Source organism: Gobius niger (assembly GCF_951799975.1).
Source record: "Gobius niger genome assembly, chromosome: 16".
Taxonomy (NCBI): Eukaryota; Metazoa; Chordata; class Actinopteri; order Gobiiformes; family Gobiidae; genus Gobius; species Gobius niger.
Genome location: NC_136867.1, coordinates 26,182,444 through 26,207,347, shown reverse-complemented (window position 1 = coordinate 26,207,347; position 24,904 = coordinate 26,182,444). Strand labels below are relative to the sequence as shown.

At 41.6% G+C, this 24,904-nt stretch overlaps 1 protein-coding gene across 3 annotated transcripts in view; it reads left to right on the top strand.

The window, feature by feature from the left end:
* Positions 1 to 3,977: 3,977 nt before the first annotated feature.
* The window catches only part of stxbp5b (syntaxin binding protein 5b (tomosyn)), a 63,898-nt gene continuing 42,971 nt past the window's right edge, over positions 3,978 to 24,904 (top strand). For all 3 annotated transcript variants that reach the window (XM_079573384.1, XM_079573383.1, XM_079573382.1), the window contains exons 1-2: positions 3,978 to 4,164; positions 12,093 to 12,190. In XM_079573384.1, coding sequence (XP_079429510.1) covers positions 4,003 to 4,164; positions 12,093 to 12,190 — 260 coding nt within the window. In that variant the 5' untranslated portion in view covers positions 3,978 to 4,002. The remainder of the gene's footprint in view (positions 4,165 to 12,092; positions 12,191 to 24,904) is intronic.

Genomic DNA, 24,904 nt, shown 5'->3' with positions numbered 1-24,904 from the left:
TCAGCACACGTGAGCTAAGGTCACATGGCTGTCTCAAAAAGGCGTCCAATCACTTCCAAATAACAATCAGGGGAAACATTTGGACATTTTTTTTTCCAAAACTGTGTTTCTCCATTTGAGTTGCAGCAGCCCATGTCCAATCTCAAATTATGATAAGACATGCTAGAACAGGGGTTCCCAAAGTGTGGCCCGTGGGCTAAATGCGGCCCTCAGACCTATTTATGGTGGCCTTCAAGTTTCTTGTTGAATTGGAGCACATTGCCGGAGATCGTATTTTTTACTGCACATTTAATCATTCTGCATGATTATTTAGCGTCAAAAAGAGCTCAGTCACCCGGGAAGAGCTCGGAGTAGAGTTGCTGCTCCTTCACGTCGAAAGGAGCAGCTGAGGAGTTTCGGATGCCTCCTGGTCGACTCCCATTCCCACTCCTAGTGGGACAAGGCCTCGTGTAAGGCCCAGGACACGCTGGTGGGACTTTGTCTCCGAGCTGGCCTGGTGTCACCTTGGGATCCCCCCAGAACAGCTGGAGGAGGTGTGTGTGAACCGGGAAGTCTGGGCATGTCTGCTCAGTCTGCTGCCCCCGAGACCCACCCCCTGGATAAAGCGGAAGAAAATGGATGGATGGATATAGCCTCAAATTTTTTTTTATTTTATTTTTTTTTTCAGGGAAACAAAGCTTCATTAGAGGCCCTACACCTCATATTTTGATCATTTAATTTACGCTCATTGTTTGTACATTTTGAATAACTTGCTGTGTCTAAATACATTCCCAACATTCCTAGTGCATTTCTAACTTCCCAATTCTTCACAGAGAAAAGTTTATACGCCCATTTCACAGATTTCAGGGTCACTTTTTTTGGATCGAAGGCTGATTTGTCTGCCAGTTCTAGGGACTTAAGTATTTTAATCAAATATACAATGTCTTTTAACTTGTCTTCTTTCACACTTCACACAGACTAGATGCAAGTTGGCCATTTTATACTCACTACTGCCACCTCAGGGCAAAAAATACTTTATTCCGCTACCTGTACAAATATCCGTTACAGGGCCTTTGAATGGTAAATGCTAAAGGTCTCGACTCATACAGAGCTTTTCTACCTTCATCAGGCCCAAAGTGCTTTAGAGCAAGGAACCAGTCACCCATTCACTCTGAGTCATACACCAGTGTGCGCAGACACTCGAGGCAAGGTGGGTGGAGTGTCTTGCTCAAGGACACAACGGCAGAGTGCATCTACAGGAGCTGGGATTTGAACCCTAACCTTCCGATCATGAGACAACCTGCTCTTTCATCTGCACCAAGTCTAAAAAACCCTCTCTTAACAAGTTTTAAAGCGGATATTTTGCTGTTTGTTTGCAAAGATATCCTGATAAACAATGTCAGTCCTCACCTTCACCTAATTGTGTCGTTCTCCTGAAACTAAACGCCCTTTAATACTTTTAATACTGACGCCTCATTATTAGAAAGTTTCCTTGTGTTAAATGTGGGCCGCGCCACAGTCACAGTTAAGAACAGTGTTAATGGAGTCTGGACCGGACTTTCTGGTTTGGCGAATCTCCCGGGGTTTAACTTAACACGGTTTCAGCTCCACAGGGATCAGGAGGAGGAGGAGGAGGAGGAGGAGGAGGAGGAGGAGGAGGAGGAGGAGGAGGAGGAGGAGGAGCGGCCTAAAATCCTGCACTCGAACACAGCACGACTCTAACAAAAGAAGAGATACGGTTACTCAAGGAAATACACAGACAAGAGGACATAGATGGAGGCTGGCGGTTTCGCTGCTGCGGTGGAAACTGGAGTTATGGAGTGACTTGATTTTTCTTGATTTTTTATGGACTAAACCGATAAATTGTCAGTGTTTCCCATACCACTAAAACATGTACAATAGGCGAATCCTCCAGCCAGGTGATTCCTGACCACTGGTCCGTCACCCACTGCTCCAGCGGCATCAAAGGATGGGTCAAATGCAGAGGACGATAAAGTAAACCTTAACAAAACACCAGGGTCACAGTTACATGTACTTAAGTTACTTTTTGAAGTAACTGTACTTTTGAAAGTTTATTCATACAGTCCTTTTTACTTCTACTTGAGAAATAATATAATCAAGTATCTGATTCTTGCGTAAGTACAAGAGAAATAGTAACTTTTGCCACAGTGAGGTTTGGAAATCTTTAAAGGGGCTAGATGCAAGTTAGCCATTTTATACTCACTACTGCCACCTCAGGTCATACGCATAACTGCACCTTCTATATTAAGCTTGTGCATGACGGCACTTCGGACCCGAAGTAGCAACTTTTTGAGTGACAGTGCAGGATTTTAGAGGCAGTTGTGGTGAACAGGTCTGAGCTCATTCTACACATTAGTTCTACACATGTTCCAGCCATGTTCTAATGTGTTGTTACTTCGGGTCTAAAGTGTCGTCATGCACGGGCTTAATATATAAGGTGCAGTTACACGTATGACCTGAGGTGGCAGTAGTGAGTATACAATGGCCTTGGATCTAGCTCCTTTAAAGAGGGGGTATTATGCTTTTTTCAAATCACATAGCACCAGTCTAAATCACACTACGATGATGACCAAACCTTCTGTTGGTCTGTAAATGCAGTAAATTAGAATAACTGCCTTGTATAAAATTGCTCGCTCAAAATGGCTGTATTGAATGTCTTGAAATAGGCCTCTGTCTCTTTTAGAACCTCTGAGCCTTTCCGACAGGCCCCCTCCACACGCTGTCTGTGGCATCAGTGGGGAGGGGGTTCTGCTGAGGGGCAGTGGTTGGTTACTCGGCTGGCGACGAAAGCTCGGAGGCGTCTCCAGGAGGTGGGGGCGTTCCTAGGAGGACTCAGGCAAACCTATCCCTAAAATGGCTGCCATCAGAGTTTTTACAGATCACTCAAAAATACGTAAATGCGCCAAGGCAACACTTCAGGCATGTTTTTAATTAGGGAACCACATAATAACATGATGTGGTTCCCTAACCACATCATGTTATTATGTCTTGACTGAGGAGCTTTCAGCCTATAGGTCAGTGTAATGCCAGATTTGAAAGCTAAGGTTAAGAAAGCTAAGATTTTTCCTTGTGTTGTTGTCACTTTTTCGTTTTGTCATGGTGGTTTTTCACGTTTTCTATGTTTTTGTAGCATTTTTGTTACCTTTTAATTTTTTTAATTTTTTTTTTTTAATGCTTTCTTTGATGCGTTTTCATGCTCATGTACGTCTCATTTTGCCGCTTTTATCAAGATGCTTTTAGATTTGGGTAATTCCCAACAGGACAAATGTGTTCGGATCAGGTGGGGGTTAAGAAGAAGACGCCTGAAGACGGCTGTATATAATTTTTTCAGTCGTAGGTACTTTTTCCCCCTATTATTATAAGCACGTTTACCTGAAGTGCACGTGCAATAAAAAATAAAAAATAAATCAAAATGACCATAATATAAAACCGCGACTTTTTTTCCCCATCTAAGCTCAAAACATGACATTAATTTGCGTAACAGAAAATAAATAATAAATAAACAAAATCCGTACTGCAACACTCTCGCACACAGCGTCCGCGCATCCGGGTGGCCTCACGGCGCATGCGCGGGCGCAGTTTCCCTAGCCGTTGCTGCTGCTGCTGGTGGAGGAGCCCTGGTGCAAACAGCTCCTCACAAACCATCGACCCGCACCGAGAAAACCGCCGAGCCCGGGGCACGTTCATGGGGGATTACCGCTGAGCTCGGGTCGGAGGGGCCTTTTTTGTCCTCCCATGTTTGTGACAGGGCGCTGGCTTCACCCCGCGGACCATGTGAGCTGCGCAGGGGGCAGAATTTGTGCGTAATTCGGGGCTAAAGGCGCTAGCAGCGGCAGAAGCGGCAGCGGCAGAAGCGGCAGCGGCGGCGGCAGAAGCGGCAGCGGCGGCGGTGGCGGCGGCGGCAACGGCTACAACCCTGGTTTACGTTAGCGCGCCTGCTCCGTCTCTCCTCGGCGATTTCTAAATCTTCGAGAGAGAGGGAGGGAGAGAGAGCTCAGCGAAATGAACAAGTTTAACATCAGGAAGTTGCTGGACGGCCTGACAGCGGCGTCCTCCTCCTCCTCGTCCGGCTCCAACGCGGCGAACGCAGCGCAGCCCGGGACTCCCAGAGAGAACGACCTGGTCCCGGAGACGCTCCAGTCCGAGCATTTTCAGCTGTGCAAGGTGCGTTCACGATCAGATGACAGCGGCGTGACCCAGCGCCGTGCTCGCTTCATCACAGGGGATTATTATAAGCGCTCCAGACAGGGCCCGAGTGAAGAGCTTTGAAAACGCGGAGGACCCGGGGAAAGTCTCTCTTGTTTCCTCCGTTCCGTCCTGGTTTAATCCATCTTTAGCCCATCCTTTCCCCCCCCCCTCTGTTGTAGTCATGCTTCAGTCCCGTGTCACGTCCTGGGAATTGTAAATGAATCATCTGTTTAAACCGGAGACTGCAGATTTATGATTGATTATTAAACCGATTCTTTATTCATGCCATCGTTTGCAGAGCTCTAAATCTTTGCCCCCAGCTATTGTTTCTAGCAAAGTTAGTCTAGTTTTTCCATGGGCACGTTTATTTTATTAACACGCTCAAGTTCGATATATTGAGGCTGGGGAATATTGCGATAAACGATATCATCGAAGCCTCGGAAACAACAATAAAAATCGAGTTATCGCGTGGCAGTGAGAGGCGCGTGAAAAGTGTATTTTTTTCCACCTTTTTTTCTCACTTAAAGCTAAAGTGAGGACGTGTCAGTGACGGTAACTTAAAGTAAATGTTTGTAGGAGGCTCTACAATTGCCCCCGGCTATTGTTTTTCAGCAAATATTTTTATAGGTTGAAATGGAGAACCAGCTCACGCTATTAACACGCTCATGCTCAATAAACTGAGGCTGGGGAATATTACGATAAACGATGTCATTGAAGCCTCTGAAACCAACAACACAAAAGGATATCTCAGTTTTAAAAGTAGGTAATAACATAGCGATAACACACAAGCTGCAAAAAACCCTGAACTGAACAATATTTGAGTATGTGAAATTGTTCAAATATGAAAATAAGGAAAAAATATGAATAAATGTACTGACGATTTTGAACCCGAAAATATATCGTTTATCTTTCATTCATGGAGCGCAAGTCGACTTTGTCATAATCATGACAGGCCTCGTCCCTAGAACAAAGTATGACCTGCTAAGCTAATAGGACGATACACTTTGTCATAATCCAATATGTATCACAATACATACTTATGTTGTTATAAGTAATATATTCACCATAAAATGTGTAAGTAAACAGTCGTGTGTCTAAAAGTGTCAAACAAAAAATTAAATGTAGTTTATTTGTTTATTTGAGAGGCTGAAGTAAAAGCTCATGAGCGCCCGCCCTCCAAATCATTACAATAAAAGATGATCATATCACAATAGTACAAGGATAATAATACAAAGTACAAGAGCCTACGAGCACAGCCGGCACACGAGGGCTGAAAGATCTATCGTTATCGTATCGATATCGAGATATGAACATTCAAAACATTCAAATGGAAAAAACCTAAATATAAACGATACAGATTTTGATCAATCAAACTGCACTCTTTAGTTTTATGTTTTTATTTTTCAGAAAAATGCTTGGTTTTCACCGAACCCGTAGTTATATCGTATCGATATCGAGATATCTGGCATGAATATCGAGATCGGTCTAAAACCTGCATGTCCTAAAATGCATAGTTATTAGAGCATAACGCACCTTTAAGTGGATCGAGGGCTGAAACTATTGTTTTGTTAATCGATTCATTATTATTTTTACGATTATTCGAGTAATCGCCTGGCTGTGTAAGGCACATGACCCGATTTCAGGGTAAAGGATCCGGGAAATATTTAGGAGGATCCGGCAAAAAATGTATCTGATATACCGGTGTTTAATGAGTGTGTTCCAGCAAATGTTTTGGCCCCGAATCCATCACATCAGACGAAAAGTGTTCCTCAAAATACAGCTTTACAAATAGGCACTGTTTCCCACATAAAGCTGAAGTGAGAGTGTCGATGGTGTAAACTTAAAGTGAACGTTTGTAGGGAGCTCTTATTGCAGGGGTTCCCAAAGTGCGGCCCTCAGACCAAACCCTCACCCTCTTGCTGAAGTGGCACATCTTCATAGACAGTGCACACAATTTAAACCTGAAAAATAAACATTTTATTGTGAGACAGACAGACATTTTGGTTCCAAGCCTGAATAAAGATGTGAGACACGGTTTGAACTTCTCTTAAATGATCTAGTCGAGAGGAAGTAAAAGTCGTAGCAAGATTTTCATACCTGAGTGAATATTTCGCTGCACTAACCACCGATCTCCACGCTGTGTACACTTCAATACGCAGCCCTCAAAGAAAAGTCTTAGTGGTTTGAAAAAGTCTCTACAACTGAACTTGGTTTGCTCAAAGCTGCACATTCTCATTTGAAAGCTAAGAACCTCCAGAGTTCAGACACTGGAGGCTTCCCTGGGGATGGATTGGGACTTGAGGAAGTGAGAGAGAGTTTGTTTATTTCCAAATGTGTCTAAACTGTAGGATCTGGCAACAATAAGAGTGGAGCTCATTCTGCTTTCTGGTTGGATCCTGAGACACAGACAGATCATATTTATGACATTTACAATGCACAAAACACTAAATCTTAACCAAAACCAAGTTAAAATGGAGCTTCATCAGAAAAGTTGAGAGAAAAACTGAACTTCTTTACATTGTTAGGTTCTTTTGCCTTTTTGTCTTGGGCTTTGATCAGTGTCAGTCAGATGGAAGACCTCAGTGATCATTTGGAGCCATATTGTGCAGTCGGAAAACTAACTTTAGGAAATTCTCTGAAGAAAATGGGCGACTTTCAGATACAGCTTTGGCAAATGATCAGTGAATATTGCCCTGTTCAAACAAGTCAATATAAGTGTATATTTTCCACATGCTTTAGATTCCCGGAGCTGCACGACTTGGTAAACTTTACCACATAGACCGGTGGTTTAATCTGCCATTGCGATTGCTTTGCTCTGAATCTCCGCCTCGAGTGACTGTTTTAAGCTTTTACAGTGAAATGTCGCTCTGACAAAGTCTCACCATCATCAGCTGCAAAAGGAAAGTGCGAAAACGAGCCCAAGTGTCCTGAGTTCGACAGCACAGTGACAGCAGTGTTTTAGCAAGAAAACTCTCTCTGAACTTGAATTAGTTCCTCTGACTCGTATAGACAAACTCAAACGTGGAGCTTCTGGATAAGTGGTTCTACGAAGCCTGTTATCAGTTGGTTAAAGGGATATTTCAGGATTTTTGACATTTCCTAGTTATCCAGAGTGTTGCTGATTTCTGGAGATATTTTTTTTGTAATTCATACAGTTCTTGAAGAGTTTCGTGGCGCTATGCTAGTGCAAGGCTAGCGCATTTCTATGGTATCAGCTAGCCTGGCAAATCACTTATAACTCCAGACTAACCATATAAATGTTTGTGTTGATAGAGTTATTTGAACCATTTTGCATTTAAGACCTTATATTTGAGCAGCATCAGCTTCGTGGTTGTATAAGCTACGCAGTGGCGGAGTGATCTGCTGGAAAATAGTCCCTCAAAATGCGATCATTCATGTTATGCAAGGTCAGTTATATTCCAAAAATTACTCTTATCGACACAGACATTTATATGGTTAGTCTGGTGTTATAAGTGATTCGCCTCAGGTGCTCTGTGGAGCGGGTCAGATTGTTTTTAATGCAGGCTAGCTGATACCATAGAAATGCACTAGCCTAGCACTAGCCTAGCGCCACGAAACTCTTCAAACGTAAGAACGGCATGAATTACAAAAAAAAAAAATCTCCAGAAATCAGCAACACTCTGCATAACTAGGAAATGAGGCCCTATGTCAAAAATCCTGAAATATCCCTTTAATGCAGCACTTGTAGTATTAAATGAAGCCTTTTTCATGGAGTCATCTAAAATCTGCCTCAGTAAAAGTTAGAACACAATGTCTATAAGATCCAAGTGCTTTCTTCCTCCTCTCCCCTCTCTTCACCTCCTTCCATACACCCCAGAGATTGGGCGACAAAGCGGAGGATTCCCTTCTCTAATTGGTCAAAGAGTCGTCTTCTTCTTGTCTAAACTGGGAACTAAACCGGGTCCAGAGCAAGTTCAGAACCAAGGATATGTTTCCATGGAGATCTACCCAGTCAGAAAGTGCTCTGTCGTACGGCAAAACCAAAGTCAACCCTGAACTTACCCCGCTAACCCTCTGATCCAGCTGACTCAGTTTACTCCTTTGGTCAGGTCTCGGTTCAGCGACACTACGAGTCCAAAGATTGAGATCAGCTGACGGAACCTGAACATCCTGAATGACCTGGTTAATGTTCCATCCATGGATTATTTTTCTCCCCTGACGGCACCGGCGTATTCCAATATGACAATGCCAGGCTCACATTGTGAAAGAGTGGGTCAGGAACATGAGACATCATTTTCACACAGGGATTGTCCACCACAGAGTCCAGATACAGTATTGTTATTGTAGGTCATTTTGTTTATTGAGGCTGTTGACCTGCCTTTTGGCATTGAGTAACTAGCTGGAGGTTCGGTCGCCTATTTCTCATTGTTGTGGTCTTCTTAAAGGAACAGCCCACCATTTTTCCATACGGGGATATGTTCTTACTAGGGCTGCAACAAACGATTATTTTGTCATCGATTAATCTATCGACTATTTTTATATCTATTTTTTCTTTTCTATCACATAACGCTGAAGTGCTGCTGCTTGAGGACATGTTGATGGCGTAAACTTAAAGTAAATGTTTGTTGAAGACTCTTGGCGCTAATTCTGCTTCTGATTGGACAAGACACAGACATATATTCATGAAATTTACAATGTAAAAAACACTACAGACACTAACTATTAACCCCTTAACTCCCACCTGAACCGAGCACATTTTCTCCAGCTTTACCCCAATCCAACAGCTTCTGGAAAAAAGGTGTGAAAATAGCAACAAAACTGAGACGAAAACAAGAATGAAAATGTGAAAAAAGTGACAAAAAATGTACAAAAAAATGACACAAATTGACAAAAAATTGACGAAAAATTGAGAAAAAATTTACGAAAAAGTGACAAAAAATGGACAAAAAAGTGATAAGAATTTGACAAAAAAATGTGAATAATTTGACAAAAAAGTGACAAAAATTCACAAAAAATTGACAATAAAATGGACAAAAAAAATCCAAAAAACTTGACGACAAAGTTACAAGAAAGTCACGAAAATTTGACAAAAAAGAGACGACTGCCCAACAAAAAAAGTGATGAAAAAAAATCTGATGTGAGGAAAAAGATCAATTTAGTTTTGTAGGTCTTTCAAATGAGGCGTTACACTGGCCTACAGGATTTGGGTAAAGCTGAACAGGAGAAAACGCTCTCGGTTCAGGCGGGAGTTAAGAGGCTAAAAACAAAGTAGGTTTTCATCAAATATACTACATTTTCATGTAATTTTTGCTGTATTTGAGGATGTGTGAACCAGAAAACGATTAATCAATTACTAAAATAGCTGTCGACTATTTCAATAATCGATTAGTCGTCGATTAGTTGTTTCAGCTCTAGTTCTTACCTGAGCTTAGAAGAGTTGATACGTACCTGTCTGGTAAGAACATATCTCAGAACAATGGTGGCCTGTTCCTTTAAATGTACAAGTGTTATTTCATGATACATTCCTCCTGAGCGTCATTATTTAAAGGCGACACTCCTAATTATCCTCTCATTAAGAACATTTTCTCCCTCTGTTGACTTGTTGTGGGACTGGAGTACAGTGTGCTGGGCCTGTCCCACTAAATCAGCTGCAAAAAGGATCAGCCTCAGGCCCATAATCCTCCTCACTCCCACTACTACGACTAATACTCTCCCTTCTCTGCCTCTACTGCCACTAATTAATCTTATTTAAGCGCACTGAGATGTGTTTTCTTTATTTTAAAAGCGAAAAGACAGGTTACAATACAAAAAGGTATATCTTTTATAGGTTAAAATGACGGGGATTAAGAATATTTCACCTGAATTTGAGCAATTTGTGTATATTTGCAATTAAAATAAAAGCTGCAACTCTTTTTCAAGTAAAATAAGTTCGATAGATGTTTATTTGTCTAGCAATGGTCTAGAAAAAGTTGTTCCATTGTTTCATCTCATTCCAAGACTTGTCCAATTCCGCTGAAATACAGACTTATACTCTCTTAACATTCTTCTTCCTCCTGATTCTCATTGTTCTCGTCTCTCTCGACTTCTTTCCCTTTCCCCCCAGAGCAAATCCAGTGACAGAAGCTTCTGGATGATGTTTGAGTCGGGTATTTGGTTCTTGTTAGCATCTCGTGAGCTGTGAAGCTGCTAATGTTCGCCTGGAGCTGATTAAGACGGGGCTATGAGTAACATACGAGCTGCAGTCACTCGGCCAATATCAGAGACCAGTTTAACAGTGGCATTAATGTGTAGAAAAACACATTCCCTCATCATAGCTGCACCACCTTCAGATAGTGAGCTCACGTTGTCCCGCAGAAGCAAAGACCAGCTCCATCACTTCTCACGATGCTCCCGTAACACACCCCTCACTTTGTCAACACAAACGCGTGCAGGGATCGCAAACATTTGAAGCCGTTAAAGTGCAACAGAACTTTAGCGGGTAACACAGTCGGAGTTTAGCATTATGACAGAAGTTTATAAAAGATGCTGAACTGACAAACATCTGAGCGACCTCGACCTGCTCTGATGCAGCTGAACTCCTCATGAAATGTCTGTTTGAAGGGGCTTTAAAGGGACTATACGTAATTTAAAAATGTTAAAACTAAGTATTTTCCTCCCCCCACATGTTTCAGCCATGTCCTAATGTGTAGAATGAAATCTTGCACTGTCACTCAAAAAGTTGTTCGGGTCTGAAGTGCCGTCATGCATGAGCTTAAAGGGATTTTTCAGGATTTTTGACATAGGGCCTCATTTCCTAGTTTTCCAGAATGTTGTTGATTTCTGGAGATATTTTTTTCTGTAATAATTCATGCAATTGTTATATTTGAAGAGTTACGTGGCGCTAGGCTAGTGCAAGGCTAGCGCATTTCTATGGTATCAGCTAGCCTGCAATAAAAACAATCTGACCCGCTCCACAGAGCACCTGAGGCAAATCACTTATAACACCAGACTAACCATATAAATGTCTGTGTCCATAGAATCATTTTTGGAATATAACTGACCTTGCATCACATGAATAATCACATTTTGAGGGACTATTTTCTAGCAGATCACTCCGCCGCTGCGTAGCTTTTACAACCACGAAGCTGATGCTGCTCAAATATAAGGTATTTTAAATGTAAAATGGTTAAAATTCGACACAGATGTTTATATGGTTAGTCTGGTGTTATAAGTGATTTGCCTCAGGTGCCCTGTGGAGCGGGTCAGACTGTTTTTAATGCAGGCTAGCTGATACCATAGACATGCACTAGCCTTGCACTAGCCTAGCACCACGAAACTCTTCAAATATAATGCATAATGTATGAATTACAAACAAAAATATCTCCAGAAATCAACTACACTCTGGATAACTAGGAAATGAGGCTCTATGTCAAAAATCCTGAAATATCCCTTTGATATAGAAGCTGCAGCTACACTTATGACCTGAGATGGCAGTAGGGAGCACAAAATGACCAACTTGCATGTAGTCTCTTTAATAATCCAATAGGGAGCTGTCAGATCATTTTCCTCCTTGCTTGCCCAGGGAAGATGAGGCGTTGAGGGGTTGCGGGAAATAAAAGCTCTGCACTGTAAACGTAAATGGAAGTATTCTGAATGCCGAACACTTCCATGAAAGTTGCAGTTTAACAAATGAAGTCTCAAAATGTTTACGCTACATATCTTACTTTTTCTGCTGATAAATGTGTGTTGAGATTTCCGGTTCTCATTGAATCTCTCATCAGTGCAGCGTGGGTGAGGTGAGGGGCCGAGCAGGGTTCACTGAGACGAGGGCGGCTTTAAATGTCAACAAAAATCTGTTTTAATAGAAGCTAAATGTAAATGCCAGGAAAAATGAGGATTGTTCGACCTTCCCTGCTCTTTTCTGCAGATGTTCCCACTGACCTAAATGTCTGTGTCTCTTCCAGACCGTGCGTCATGGGTTTCCGAACCAGCCGGCGTCGATGGCCTTCGACCCGGTGCAGAAGATCCTGGCGGTGGGGACTCAAACGGGAGCTCTGCGGCTGTATCCTTTATCAGCGGAGACGCAGGAGGAGACGCAGGACGAGCTCTGAGTGGCTTTGAGTCGCGGTGGTAAGGCTCGAGCCGGGACCTCCAGGGAGTCTCTGCTCGGCCCGTCAGCTGTGGTTTTACACATCTTGCTGCTGCGGGTTATAAAACTTTGTATTTCCTCTAGAGACGTGGCAGTAAATGACCTGGAATGATCCGCAGTGTGGCTTAAAGGGATATTTCAGGATTTTTGACATAGGGCCTCATTTCCTAGTTATCCAGAGTGTTGCTGGTACCTGGAGATATTTTTTTTGTAATTCATGTAGTTCTAATGTTTGAAGAGTTTCGTGGCGCTAGGCTAATGCAAGGCTAGTGCATGTCTATGGTATCAGCTAGCCTGCATTAAAAACAGTCTGACCCGCTCCACAGAGCACCTGAGGCAAATCACTTATAACACCAGACTAACCATATAAATGTCTGTGTCCATAGAATAATTTTAGCCATTTTGCATTTAAAATAACTTGTATTTGAGCAGCATCAGCTTCGTGGTTGTATAAGCTATGCAGCGGCGGAGTGATCTGCTCGAAAATAGTCCCTCAAAATGCGATCATTCATGTGATGCAAGGTCAGTTATATTCCAAAAATTACTCTATCGACACAGACATTTATATCGTTATATCGGGTCAGACTGTTTTTAATGCAGGCTAGCTGATACCATAGAAATTTGCTAGCCTTGCATTAGCCTAGCGCCACAAAACTCTTCAAATATAAGAAATGCATGAATTACAAAAAAACTATCTCCAGGTACCAGCTCTGGATAACTAGGAAATGAGGCCCTGTGTCAAAAATCCTGAAATATCCCTTTAAAGGCGAGACGCTGCAGGTGAACATATAGGTGTGCAAATACATTACGATACATTCATGGTTTTATTTTGTTGACATATTAGTTTCAAAGATTTGTTCCGAGAGGATTTATGATATCTTGTTAAGCTAGTTAACATGATTAGCTTAACGTAGCGGTTGTGCTCGGGTAAGCTTGTTTTATGTACTGTACAAAATCAAGTCTTGCTTTTGTCTTTGGGGGCCAGAGGAAAGCACTTCTCTTTGGTCCTCGTGGCTTTACCACCTTGTAGTGAGAGGCGACTGCGGAAGATTCAATAATACACGTAAACCAATGAGGACTTTGCACAGCACAACTGGCTCCAAAGACTTTTATTGTTTCTAAAATGATAGTTTATTCCTGTCAATGGTGAGGAGAGTAGCTTGTGACCTTTGACTGACAGGCCCTGGAGCACCGCAGAGGCTTGTTGCTGCTCAGTCCTCAGTTTCTCGCTTTTTGTCCTTTTTTTGAACATGCTCTGTAGGAGGAGACAGAGCTGCCATTATGGATTCTCTCCTGAATGGAGCAATTAATGTAAATGGGGAGGAATGAACAATGACGATCTATAAATATTAAGTCTAATTATGGTTATATCCGTGGACCGTCAATAGCAATGGACCAATAACAGAATTCCGAAAACCATAATGCAGTTTGGGTTTGGCCCACTGCCAGACTTTACAGTGGGACATCTTTGCCTCTCAGTCAATCATTATTGTCATTCTGACCATCACGTGTTTGCCTTAAAGGGACAATGTGGAGTTTAAAAATGTTAAAATGATGTATTTTCCTCCCCCACATGTTCTAGCCATGTCCTAATGTGTAGAATGAGCTCAGACCTGTTCACCACAGCTGCCTCTAAAATCCTGCCACCTCAGGTCATACGCGTAACTGCAGCTTCTATATTAAGCTCGTGCATGACGGCACTTCAGACCCGAAGTAACAACTTTCTGAGTGACAGTGCAGGATTTTAGAGGCAGTTGTGGTGAACAGGTCTGGGCTCATTCTACACATTAGGACATGGCTGGAACATGTAGGGGGAGGAAAATACTTAATTTTAACATTTCTAAACTCTTAAACATTTGCAACTTCGTCCTATATTTTTCGCTGTTATTTTTGCCCTTTGCAATAACACGGCACGTACGCTGAGCGCTCACAGCTAGAAGGTCCTGGGGTCGACACCCAGGTGGGGTACTCGGGTTCCCCCACCACTAAAAACATGTACAATAGGGATGAACGATGTGCGTGCATGAATGAATGGTGGTCAGATGTGAAGCTATACATGTCGCTTACCCTCACTGAGTGTGGAGTGATGATGAACAAATCTCCAACACTGTGTGAAGCCATTTGTGTGACTTGTGTCATGTGAAAGTGCTATAATTACAAATAAACCTCCATTCTGTAATGGAGCTGGCTCCAAAAACCTCGCTAAATTGCTAGCATGGACGAGCTTCGGGAAGTCACCGGCCCCCAGGTCCATCGCGATAAACGATCTATGGTTAGAACTCAAATCAGGCTCGGAATTAGATGATGAACTTTAAAAATGTTGTTCAGTACACGACTGGGAAATGTGTCTATAGGTGCGACTAAAGTGGAGATGTGGTTGCAAAGTGTTATGAGAAGCTTATTTTTTAGAAAACTGGCTCGTAAGTTTTGGAAAAGATCCCACCACAGACTTTCACGGTTGCTTCCCCCACAAAGGAAATGACGTTATTTGGATGATTGTGTAACCCAGGGTTTTTCAACCACTGAGATAGTGTCCTGTGTGCTTTGGGAAATTATCCAATTTCACCTAGTTGTTTTTTTGAAAACAAATGCATTATTAGCCACACATAATGTAGCGTTTTCGAGTGTCTGCCGTCTGATCGGCAGAGTAACCATATAATACTCTTCCATATCAGGTAGTTAATTTCTTTGAGACAAGAGAATTAGTGATGCATTGAGGCACTGTGGCGAGTGAGACTATACAGTGTTCCTATTCAAGACACTTTGATGAGAACGACTGAATATAGGCTACAGAGTTAATTTTTTTTAACATATTCGATGAAATGAATGTGCCTTGGCTCAAATAAGGTTGAAAAACTCTGGTGTAACCACGTTGTTTAAGAAGTTGAGAGATTTTCAACAGACTTGGGCATGATAAGTTTTAGTGAATGGATACAGTGAGAATCTACAAACGATGTGAGCTATTATCTACTAGAAAAGCTCCAGAAAAGTAGCCAGGAATCTTAAAATAGACCTCAAATTCAGTGTTTTTCCTGCCTTGCCTCGCCGTACGCTCTTTCATTGTGTCTGAACTTGGGTCTGAATTGGCCCCATGGGGTTTTCTATTGACGTCATCTCTGACCAGGCAACACTTCAGTCTTGGGGAATCATACTTTAACTCACCTCATTTGGAAACCACAAAAGCTAAGAAAATATATAAAAAAGATAAACAGGCACAGCAGCACTAGTTTATTGTCACTAAATGTTGCTGCAGGTGGATAGCCTGGTCTAAACTAAAATGGAACTAAACGAGGAAGATCATGTGTAGATTTTAAAGTTGTGTTACTGTCGTGTCTGAATCATCTGTGTCTCATGATTTCACTCTAATTACGAAAGAGCGACTAAACAAATGACAAAAGTATCAGCTGATTTCCATGTGCGCACAGTTTTACTTTCGTTTTTGCCGCGACATAACATAGATTCTCTCTCTGCACATTGGATTATTGAACCTTGTGCTGACTTCATGTGTTTTTGAGGCGCTGCTGCTTCAGTCTTTACCTTGGCGTGTTCACTGTTTGGCACAAAGAAAAGAACTCACTGTGGGTCTTTAATTCTTACGATTAACCTCCCTGAGCTTTTGTAGCCGCGGTTATTGTAAAACTGGTTCATCTTGACGTCCCTGGTTATTAGTAATATCTGAAATAACCGATCCATATTAGAGGTCGACTGATATGGATCTTTTTAAGGCTGATACCGATATGCACAGTAGGGCTGAAACAAAACATCGGATTGAATCGGAATACTGTGCTGCAATACCAAATATTGATACTTTATCAAGTATCGCAATACTTTCAGTGCTTGTGTTTGGAGCATTTTTATCCTGCACTCCTTTGTTTTCCAATACCAATATCCAGACAACATTTTGTATTAATGCACTTTTCAATCTTAACACATTAATAAATCTCAAATGGCATTTGGTTTAAACACTATGGACACATGACTTTACACATTTTAAGGTAAACGTATCATGTATCATAATTACTTAATGTATCGCAATACGGATCAGATCGGCCCCTGAGTATCGTGATATGTATCGGATCGTGACAAAAGTGGATCCCAGCCCTAATGCACAGCTGAGTTTTTCTTGTCTTGGGCCCGACCGATATATTGGCCGTCTGATATATTGGGCCGATATTTGGGTATTTTCAGTATCGGCTATCGGCTGATATCTGCCTTTTATTGGCCGATAACTCCGGACTCGAAAGCGATAGAGACTTGCCTTTTTTTGCACTGGAAGAGACGGAGCGGAGAAACATCGTGGTGAAAATCAGTCTCCAGTTTGTTCACCTATTTTACCTATTTTATCCTGTTCATTTAAAAGCTAAGTCCTACGTAACTGATCTCGAAGGACCTTTTACCTCACATTGTTGCTGCCATTTCTTTCATTGCTTTTGTGTTGCCATTGTGTTTTGCTGCATTCTGGTCAAAAATTTTGTCACATTTTTGTCACTTGTCTGTTACTCTTTTGTTTCCTTTTTTTTGCTCTTTTGTGGCCTTTCTGTCACACATTTTTGTCACAAATTCCATCACTTTTTCGTCACTTTTCTGTTGCTCCTTTGTGGCTTTTTTTGTTGCATTTTTGCCACTTTTTTCAAGAAGCTTTTAGATTTGGGTAAAGCTAAATGGGAGAAAATGTGCTCTGATCAGGTGGAGGTTCAGAGGTTAAACAAGTTCCTTCTGAAGTACCGACTAAACATGACTGTACAGCGCCCCCTGCTGTCACAGTTCAACACTGAAGCTTCATACACAGCTTTTTTTATTAGCCAAACTTTTCAGTGGTGCATACCGGTATCGTCCAATCAAAATCCCCCATCGGCCTCAGAAAGGTCGACCTCTGTTAGATTTATTTTTATGATTGAAACCTTTAACACAGTAATAAATTAACTATAAACTATTTGAAAGATTAATAAACAAACATCAAATTAAATGACTTAAAATATCAGCCTGTATATCGCCTATTGACTAACCCCTTTCATATCGGTATCGGACCACAGAAATCCACATCAACCGGGCTTTTGTCTCGTCTATAATCCTGTACAAGATACTTCTACTGTAAAATGAAAATAAAAACAAAATAAAACAAAAAACGGTAAATCTCCTATAAATCTCTTTGGTTCCGAAATTCTAGGCAAAAGTCTGACTGGCTTGAGTTTCCGCTTCCTCTGTGTATATTTTCAGAGTTTGAAGTTCATTTTTAGAGCGAGTCTGTCGAGCGTCGCCGCCGGCTGTTGGGATTCAGCTGTGTTTGTTTTCATTGAAGCAGATTTTGTTTTTGAGTCTGAACCAGTGGCAAAACCCCAGTCTGTGTTTAAACAAGGCCCCGAGGAGAGAGGGCTTCAGGTGGAGCTCAGAGCGGGTTATTCACGACTGGGTTGGCACCGAGTGAGAGCAGCTCAGAGAGAGAGAGAGAGAGAGAGGTCTGAGGCTGCTGTCGAGACTCCTGTTCAGCTTGTTTTCTAGTGTTTGGTGATGATTTCAAACTAGATGGGCAATATATATCGTCTATAAGATCATATCGAAATTGCTGTTGGGAAGATATGCAAATGTAAAAATATCAAGTTTATCACTGGGGGGAAAGAAGTGGGAAAAAATAAAAAAAATTAGGGGGTAAAAAAAAGTGGAAGAAATTGTTAAATAAAAGGAAAAAAAATCTGTTTTCTGAACAGTCATAAAAGTACAAATGATTTCAAGTTTGCCTCGATTAAGGAGAGGTCTCCGTTTCACACCTGCCCCCTGCTGGTCAGCCCTCACACCTGCACAAGTAAACTGAGCAGCACGGCCTGATGACATCATCACACAGCGCTGCTTGTTTTTATGTCAGGCAAAAGCATGAGAAATTGTAATTGAATTTCGATTTTGATTAATTGCACAGCCCTACCTGTGGGTAAACATCTTTGTAGTTCTAAGTCCTAACGACCAAACTCACACCTGAGTTTCAGTCTCTGAACGACCCTAATCTCAGCTCATCGCTCCTAATAACCTGCCTATTGATCTGTCCTGGGCTGAGTTTCAGCTTCATTAGCATCACAGAGCTCTCCAGACCTGGAGCGCAGGACGCTGGTTCCCAAACAGGAAGATGTTTACCTACAACTGTTAATAGAGGGGGGGGACTGAGTTAAGCTAAACTCCTCCCAGTGGAAATTGTTAAATAAAAGGAAAAAAAATAAATAAATATTAAACATCGGGGAGGGGGGGGAACAGAACAGTGAAGAAATAGGAGGAAAATTGGGGAAAAGTTTTTTCTGCCCTTTAAGCAACGTCAATTTAGATATCTGCATCACATTTCTGCATATTTCTGATGGTTTGCAGAAATATCGCTTCGTTATCGAGAAAGTCACAAAAATATTGACATATTCATTTTTGTTAATATCACCCAGTCCTATCTTCATCTCTGTCTTTCATTTTGCTGGCTAGGTTTCGATATTGATCGGCTCTGGTGGAAGGTCTGCACGATGTATCAACAAATTATTGCTATCATGATATTAGGTGACTCAATATCCATGTCGCAAATATATTACTGGCTGAGATCTACACTTCTTTTACTTGCACAGTCTAAAATGGAAAAACGGAAAAAGGTCAGCCTTAAGTATGATTTTTGGCCTCATTTAGTATTTAAAGTCTTGTTTTGATAATATTTGATTAATAGAGGGGAGGGGCCAAGCCAAGCTGAACTCCTCCCAGTTGTCTATATATGGTCTGCTGCCAGAGCTTAATATAAACTTTAGTGTTGCTGTTGAAGCCTTTGGATGAGAACATCTCCCGCTATGTTTTTTGAAAGTTTGGAGAATTCGGTAGATCTCTAGCAAACAAATCAATGTTTTCATTCTATACCTGCAAGTTTCATTGAGAGCCGACATTCAAAACGGTCAGTAGGATGTTAAAACTTAAATGAATGAACCGCTCCAAAGGAAGTGATGGAAGTGTGATGTCACCGTGATAAGAGCCTAACCTGTACCTGCCTAGACCAGTTCTGAGTCATTCAGTTATCTTCACATCTCTCACGGACAATGCTTTTGGTTGCCTTCCTTGGTTTCTAACTAGTTACTATTTCCAAACCAAAGCCTCTTCCACAACCATTTATAAAACCAGGAAGTGGAGAATAGAGAAAACAGGATACAGAAATTGCGATCTTTGGTCTCCAATCTTTCAATAATCGTGTTCTTGGTTCTTTACTAAAGCATTTCAACACTTTTTCAACACAAATTTAAGCAGAAGTCATGAACAGTTAACCATTTTTAACCCCCTAACACCCGCCTTAACCAAGCACATTTTCTTCAGTTCAACTTTACCCAAATCTAAAAGCTTCTCGACTGGAGCTTACAGCTTATAGGCCAGGGTACCGCCTCATTTGAAAGACTTACAAAACTGAAACTGTGTTTTTGTCCTCTTTTTGTTGCTTTCTTCATCGCTTTTTGACACTTCTTTTATTGTGTTTTTGGTCATGTTTTCGTTACTCTTTACTTGTGTTTTTGCCACTTTTTTTAATTGTCTTATTGTTGCTTTTTGCTATGCGTTTTTGTCAGTTTTTTGGGGGTCATTTTTTAATTGAGTTTTTATCGCTTGCTTGTAGTGTTTTTGTCGCTCTTTTGACGTCTTTTTTTGTCGTATTTTTGTTGCCGTTAGGACACTTCGTTCAAGAAACATTTAGATTTGGGAAACTTGAAAAAAGTGGTAGATTCAGTTGGGGGTTCAGAGGTTAACAGCTACTCCCACCTGTGGGTAAACATTTTTGTAGTTCTAAGTCCTAACGACCAAACTCACACCTGAGTTTCAGTCTGAACGACCCTAATCTCAGCTGATCACTGCTCATTACCTGCCTATTGATCTGTCCTGAGCTGAGTTTCAGCCTCATTAGCATCACAGAGCTCTCCAGACCTGGACCGCAGGACGCTGGTCCCCAAACAGGGAGATGTTTTAACTGTTAATAGAGGGCAGGGACTATCTACTATCTAGTCTATGGGCTAAGCTTAAACTTTAGTGTCGCCCTTTTGGATGAGAGGTGAAACGTTGGACACTTCAACTACAGAGTACAGAAGTTGACTCAAGAACTCCTGTACGACAGACATTCAGCAGACAAGAGCGTGAGACGTCGCATGAAAAGAGCCTAGTGTGTAACAGGGTAGAAAGCTCTGACTTTTGCATATTTTCATATTATAAATAGGCTGCATTCACAGTCTAGAGTCTCCGATGGTGGGCAGAGGCAAATGTACAGTCCCTCAGTGGAAAAGCCTGAGGAAATTGCTGAGCAGATCTTTGTTTGTCAGAGACTGGATCCACTACGCCACCATTTCTCGATGGCGTTGTTTGAAAACGATTCCCCTCCGTTCGTTTGTGCAGGCAGAATATGCACCGGCTCTTCAGAGTGTTTGTCTCCCTCCCGTTTGTCTCTGGGAGGTTTCTAATCAGTCGACTCTTTGGCCCGTGAGCTTCACTGACACTTGTGACTTGGCTGCGTCTCCTGCTCCTGATCCAATCTGCAGATTACAGAGCATTATGTTCCCAGCCTCCGCCACAGACTCGCTCTGTGTGTTTGTTTGGGCGTCTGAGAAACAAAAATGTGACTCTGCTGTGAGAGAGATTTCATTTTTTGTTTTAGACGGGCCATGGTTTGCTCATGAGTTAAATAGTTTGAAAATCAACATTTCCCTCATGCCTCTGTTTGATGGAAGGTTTGCAAATCTCAAGCAATAAAAAATGCTGAGATTGTGTTTATGACATTAAGAATATACTATTTGTGCAATAAATTTGAGTTAAAAAGTAGTGCTGAGAAGATATATAGTACTAGAGGTGGACCGATATTTGGGGATTTTCTACAATATTGAGCTATTGGTCGATCTAGCGCCCAATAGCCCGATATCTCTGATAGGGCTGCTCGATTATTGAAAAAATAATATTATTTTTGTCATAATTGAAATCACGATTATCAATTTTTATGATTTGTTGCCTTTAAAAAAAAGTCCTTATTTTATTTATATATTTATTAATTAAAAAAAATATGCTGAATATTTTCTGTTTTCTGAACAGTCATAAAAGTACAAATGATTTCAAGTTCGCCTCGATTAAGGAGAGGTCTCTGTTTCACACCTGCCCCCTGCTGGCCAGCCCTCACACCTGCGCAAGTAAACTGAGCGGCGCGGCCTGATGACATCATCGCACAGCGCTGTTTGTTTTTATGTCAGGCAAAAGCATGAGCCATGGCACGTGAAATGCAGAGCCACCTTAACCAATTGGCTTGCAGGGGCTGGAGCCCAGGGGCCGGCCATAGTCAAGGGCCCATCAGAATTAAGGGGGGAAAACAAGAAAAGGTGATTAGTTGATTTTTATGTCAATCACTTCACTTTGTGGCATAACTGCATGGGATGATTGTGCTAAGCTCCTATGTGTGTACCTGGAATAGGCCCGCCCTGCCTGGCCCAGAGGGATACATGTAGGAGTAGCAAGGTTAGGGTTTTTGTGGGATTTAGGGTTAGGGAACCAGGTTAGGATTAGGGTTAAGGTTTGCGCTGAGGGGGGGTGGGGGCCTACAATTCTGTTTAAGCCCCGGGGCCTATGTGTACATTAAGGCGGGCCTGGTGAAATGCGAATGGAAAATAATCCCAGCGCCATGAAATAATGCAAGTCTGCTTTGCAAAAAAGAAAGAAAAAATATATATGTTTTTTAAATTTTTGTTTTCCCGATTATGCTAATTTTTTAATCGTTAAGCGTAATAATCGAAATTGTAATCGAATTTCAATTCATTGCACAGCCCTATTCCCGGCTTTAAGTCTTTACAGATTCTTTCACTTATGATTCGCTTATTGAAAAACTAAACAAGACCCAAAATCACCTCCTGAGAAAAAAAATCTTTGTTTCTATTCTGTCAACAAAATAAAACCATAAATATGAACCTGGATCTATCTGTTATTTAGTTTATGTTCAGCAAAAGTGTCAAATTGATATCTATACATACATATTTTTTTAAATGGAGAGATTGATCAAAGTTCTTTCAGGAGTCAAGTAGGTTATTGTGTGTTTAAGTTTGTCTGAAGGATGCCTGAGTGTAGCGCCTCCGTGTGTGCTCTTTCTGCGTTACGCTCACTCAGCCAACAGCTCCATTCATCACAGACTCCGGCCGTCCCGTATCGATCCGGGTCGTTGGCCCAGACTCTGCTAACCGCGCTAAATAAGGCGTCTACAAGCTGTAAATGTCTCTTTTTACTGGACAACAGTGTTTTAATCGGCCCGTTGACCCACGCACGGCTGTTACTTTAACGCTTTATTCTGACACCGGCGCAACGGGCAGGTCAGCGGAGAGGTGAGTTAGTCAGAGAATTTCAGGTTTATTGTCAAGTTAGCCGCATATAACACTGGTTTAACGTATTTAAACAAGCTTCTGAAAGTCAAAAGATCCAGTGTTGCATTCATTTTCAACCAAGATCTTGTATTGATGATGGGAGAGTGTGACCTCTGCTTAAAGCCTTCTCCAGCACATCCCACAGATCCTCAATGGGGTTAAGATCTGGACTCTGTGGCGGCTGATCCGTTCTCCATGATCCACTCTTTCACAATGTGAGCCCCATGAATCCTGGCGTTGAATAACTTGGAAGAACTTGACGTCGACCGATATATTGGGCCGATCTGTGGGTATTTTACAATATCAGCTATCGGCCGATATAATGCCAATAAAAGGCTTATATCTCCCGAAATGAAAGTGACAGACTTCCCATTTTTTGTTTTGGAAAGAGCTTAGTCAGAGTCTTATAACTTCCTCTTCCTCGGGGGATTTGAGAAACATCGCTGTAAAAATTGTTCACAAGTTTGTATTTTATATATTTAACGTTGTAGAGTTTTGCGCATAGTTTCAGAACCAAAAGAGATAGATTTACTTTTTTTTTTTTCCATTTTGGAATTTGCTGAGTTTTATCTTAAACACCGTTTTTAAAAGCTTCCTCTGGAGGTAACTACGAAACATGAATGTCTTGAATAAATCAGCTCTCTGAGTCTAATAAAGCGCCCCCTGCTGTCACAGTTCAACACTTACACATGTTAATGTTTAGAACAGGGATGGGCAATTAATTTTCATAAGGGGCGACAAAAGGAGCCTGAACTGAGTCGGAGCCGCTCCAGCAATAACTCTAACTTATTCTACAACTTTGCTGATGATACATTACACTAAATTGTGTATTTTGAATATCTGATACTAGTATTTAGTAGGAATGTTATTTTCTGAAAATATTTAGCCATATCAAGCCAAGAGCTTACGTGTGTGTGCATCGTTATTTAGCTTATTCAACTTCTACTCGTTAACTTCTACCATGGCCCTGAAAGCTCCTCTGTGCTTCTTTCAAACGGAGTCTCTGGGAAGTGAAGCGATAGCGGCGGGTTCTCCAAGTACATTTCCCTGGGGGCCAAAACATACATGGGGAGTGTATTGCCATTAACAAAAGCTCCTAAATAATAATATGGTTTGATTAGGAAAATGCTATATAGGAAACTTTTTTCAATAAATGAAAAATAATGAGCCTGGCAGGACTGTAGCCCATGTGTTGTTTGTGTCCTGATCGCTCATTATGTCAGTGCCCTCTGCTGGACATGTGTGGAATTCTATCCTTTTATTTTTTTATAAGCAGCCCCCTAGTGGCTGGAGTGAGCATTCTGGTAATTTCTTTAAAAAATCAAAACTCTGCAAAGGTATGGGCTAGAGCAGGGGTAGGCAATGTCAGGCCCGGGGGCCAAATTCGGCCCCCCAGCATAAAACCTTTGGCCCCCAAGAGAATTTTGAAGAAACATTTATTCATAAATCGGAGACCAAATATGTGAAAAGGACTCTAAACTGTGGCAAATAAAGTAAATATTTTCACATTTCCCCAAAACACCCAATTGAGTCATATGTTATCTGCAAAACTTGAATAAAAAGGTGCTTTACTTTGGGCTGCAATTGTGTGTTTCGGCCCTTGGTGTTTTGGCATTGAAGAAAATCTTGCCTACCCCTGGGCTAGAGACATACTGAGGAATTTATGCCCTACAAGTCGTGGGCCGGATTCAATCATCTCGCTGTAATTTGCCCATGTCTGGTATAAAAGCATCATACACAGGATAATAGAGTATATAGATGAGACATTTTTAATAATAGGCCAAGCATATCGGCGGCGCATATCAGCCAATCAAAATCCTCAAGAAGATCGGCATCGGCCTTAGAAAACCCTATATAAGGAAAAACTTGCTCATTCAGGATGTTCAGGTCATCAGCTGATCTCATTCTTTGGGCTCAAAGTGTTAGACCTGACCAACTGCAGCAGCCCCAGATAAGATCACTGATACTGATCTCACAATGGTGAAATTCACCCAGTTGGTTACCTCCAGGTGGACACTTTTTTAGTCAGTGCAACAAGGTTAAGAAAGGAGTTTGTCCTCATTTAGCAGCAAATAAACCTCCATTTTTGTCCTATTGATCTTCGTTGGCTGTTATAGTTTTAGTTAGTTGACCCCTTTAGCAAAGTGATGTGTCTTTTTCTATAGCTTTGTGGAAATCGATCTTTTACCAACACTATTACTGCCAATTTCTGTGCTCGACTCATCCATCTTTTTATGTCACTCTTTCTTGGCTT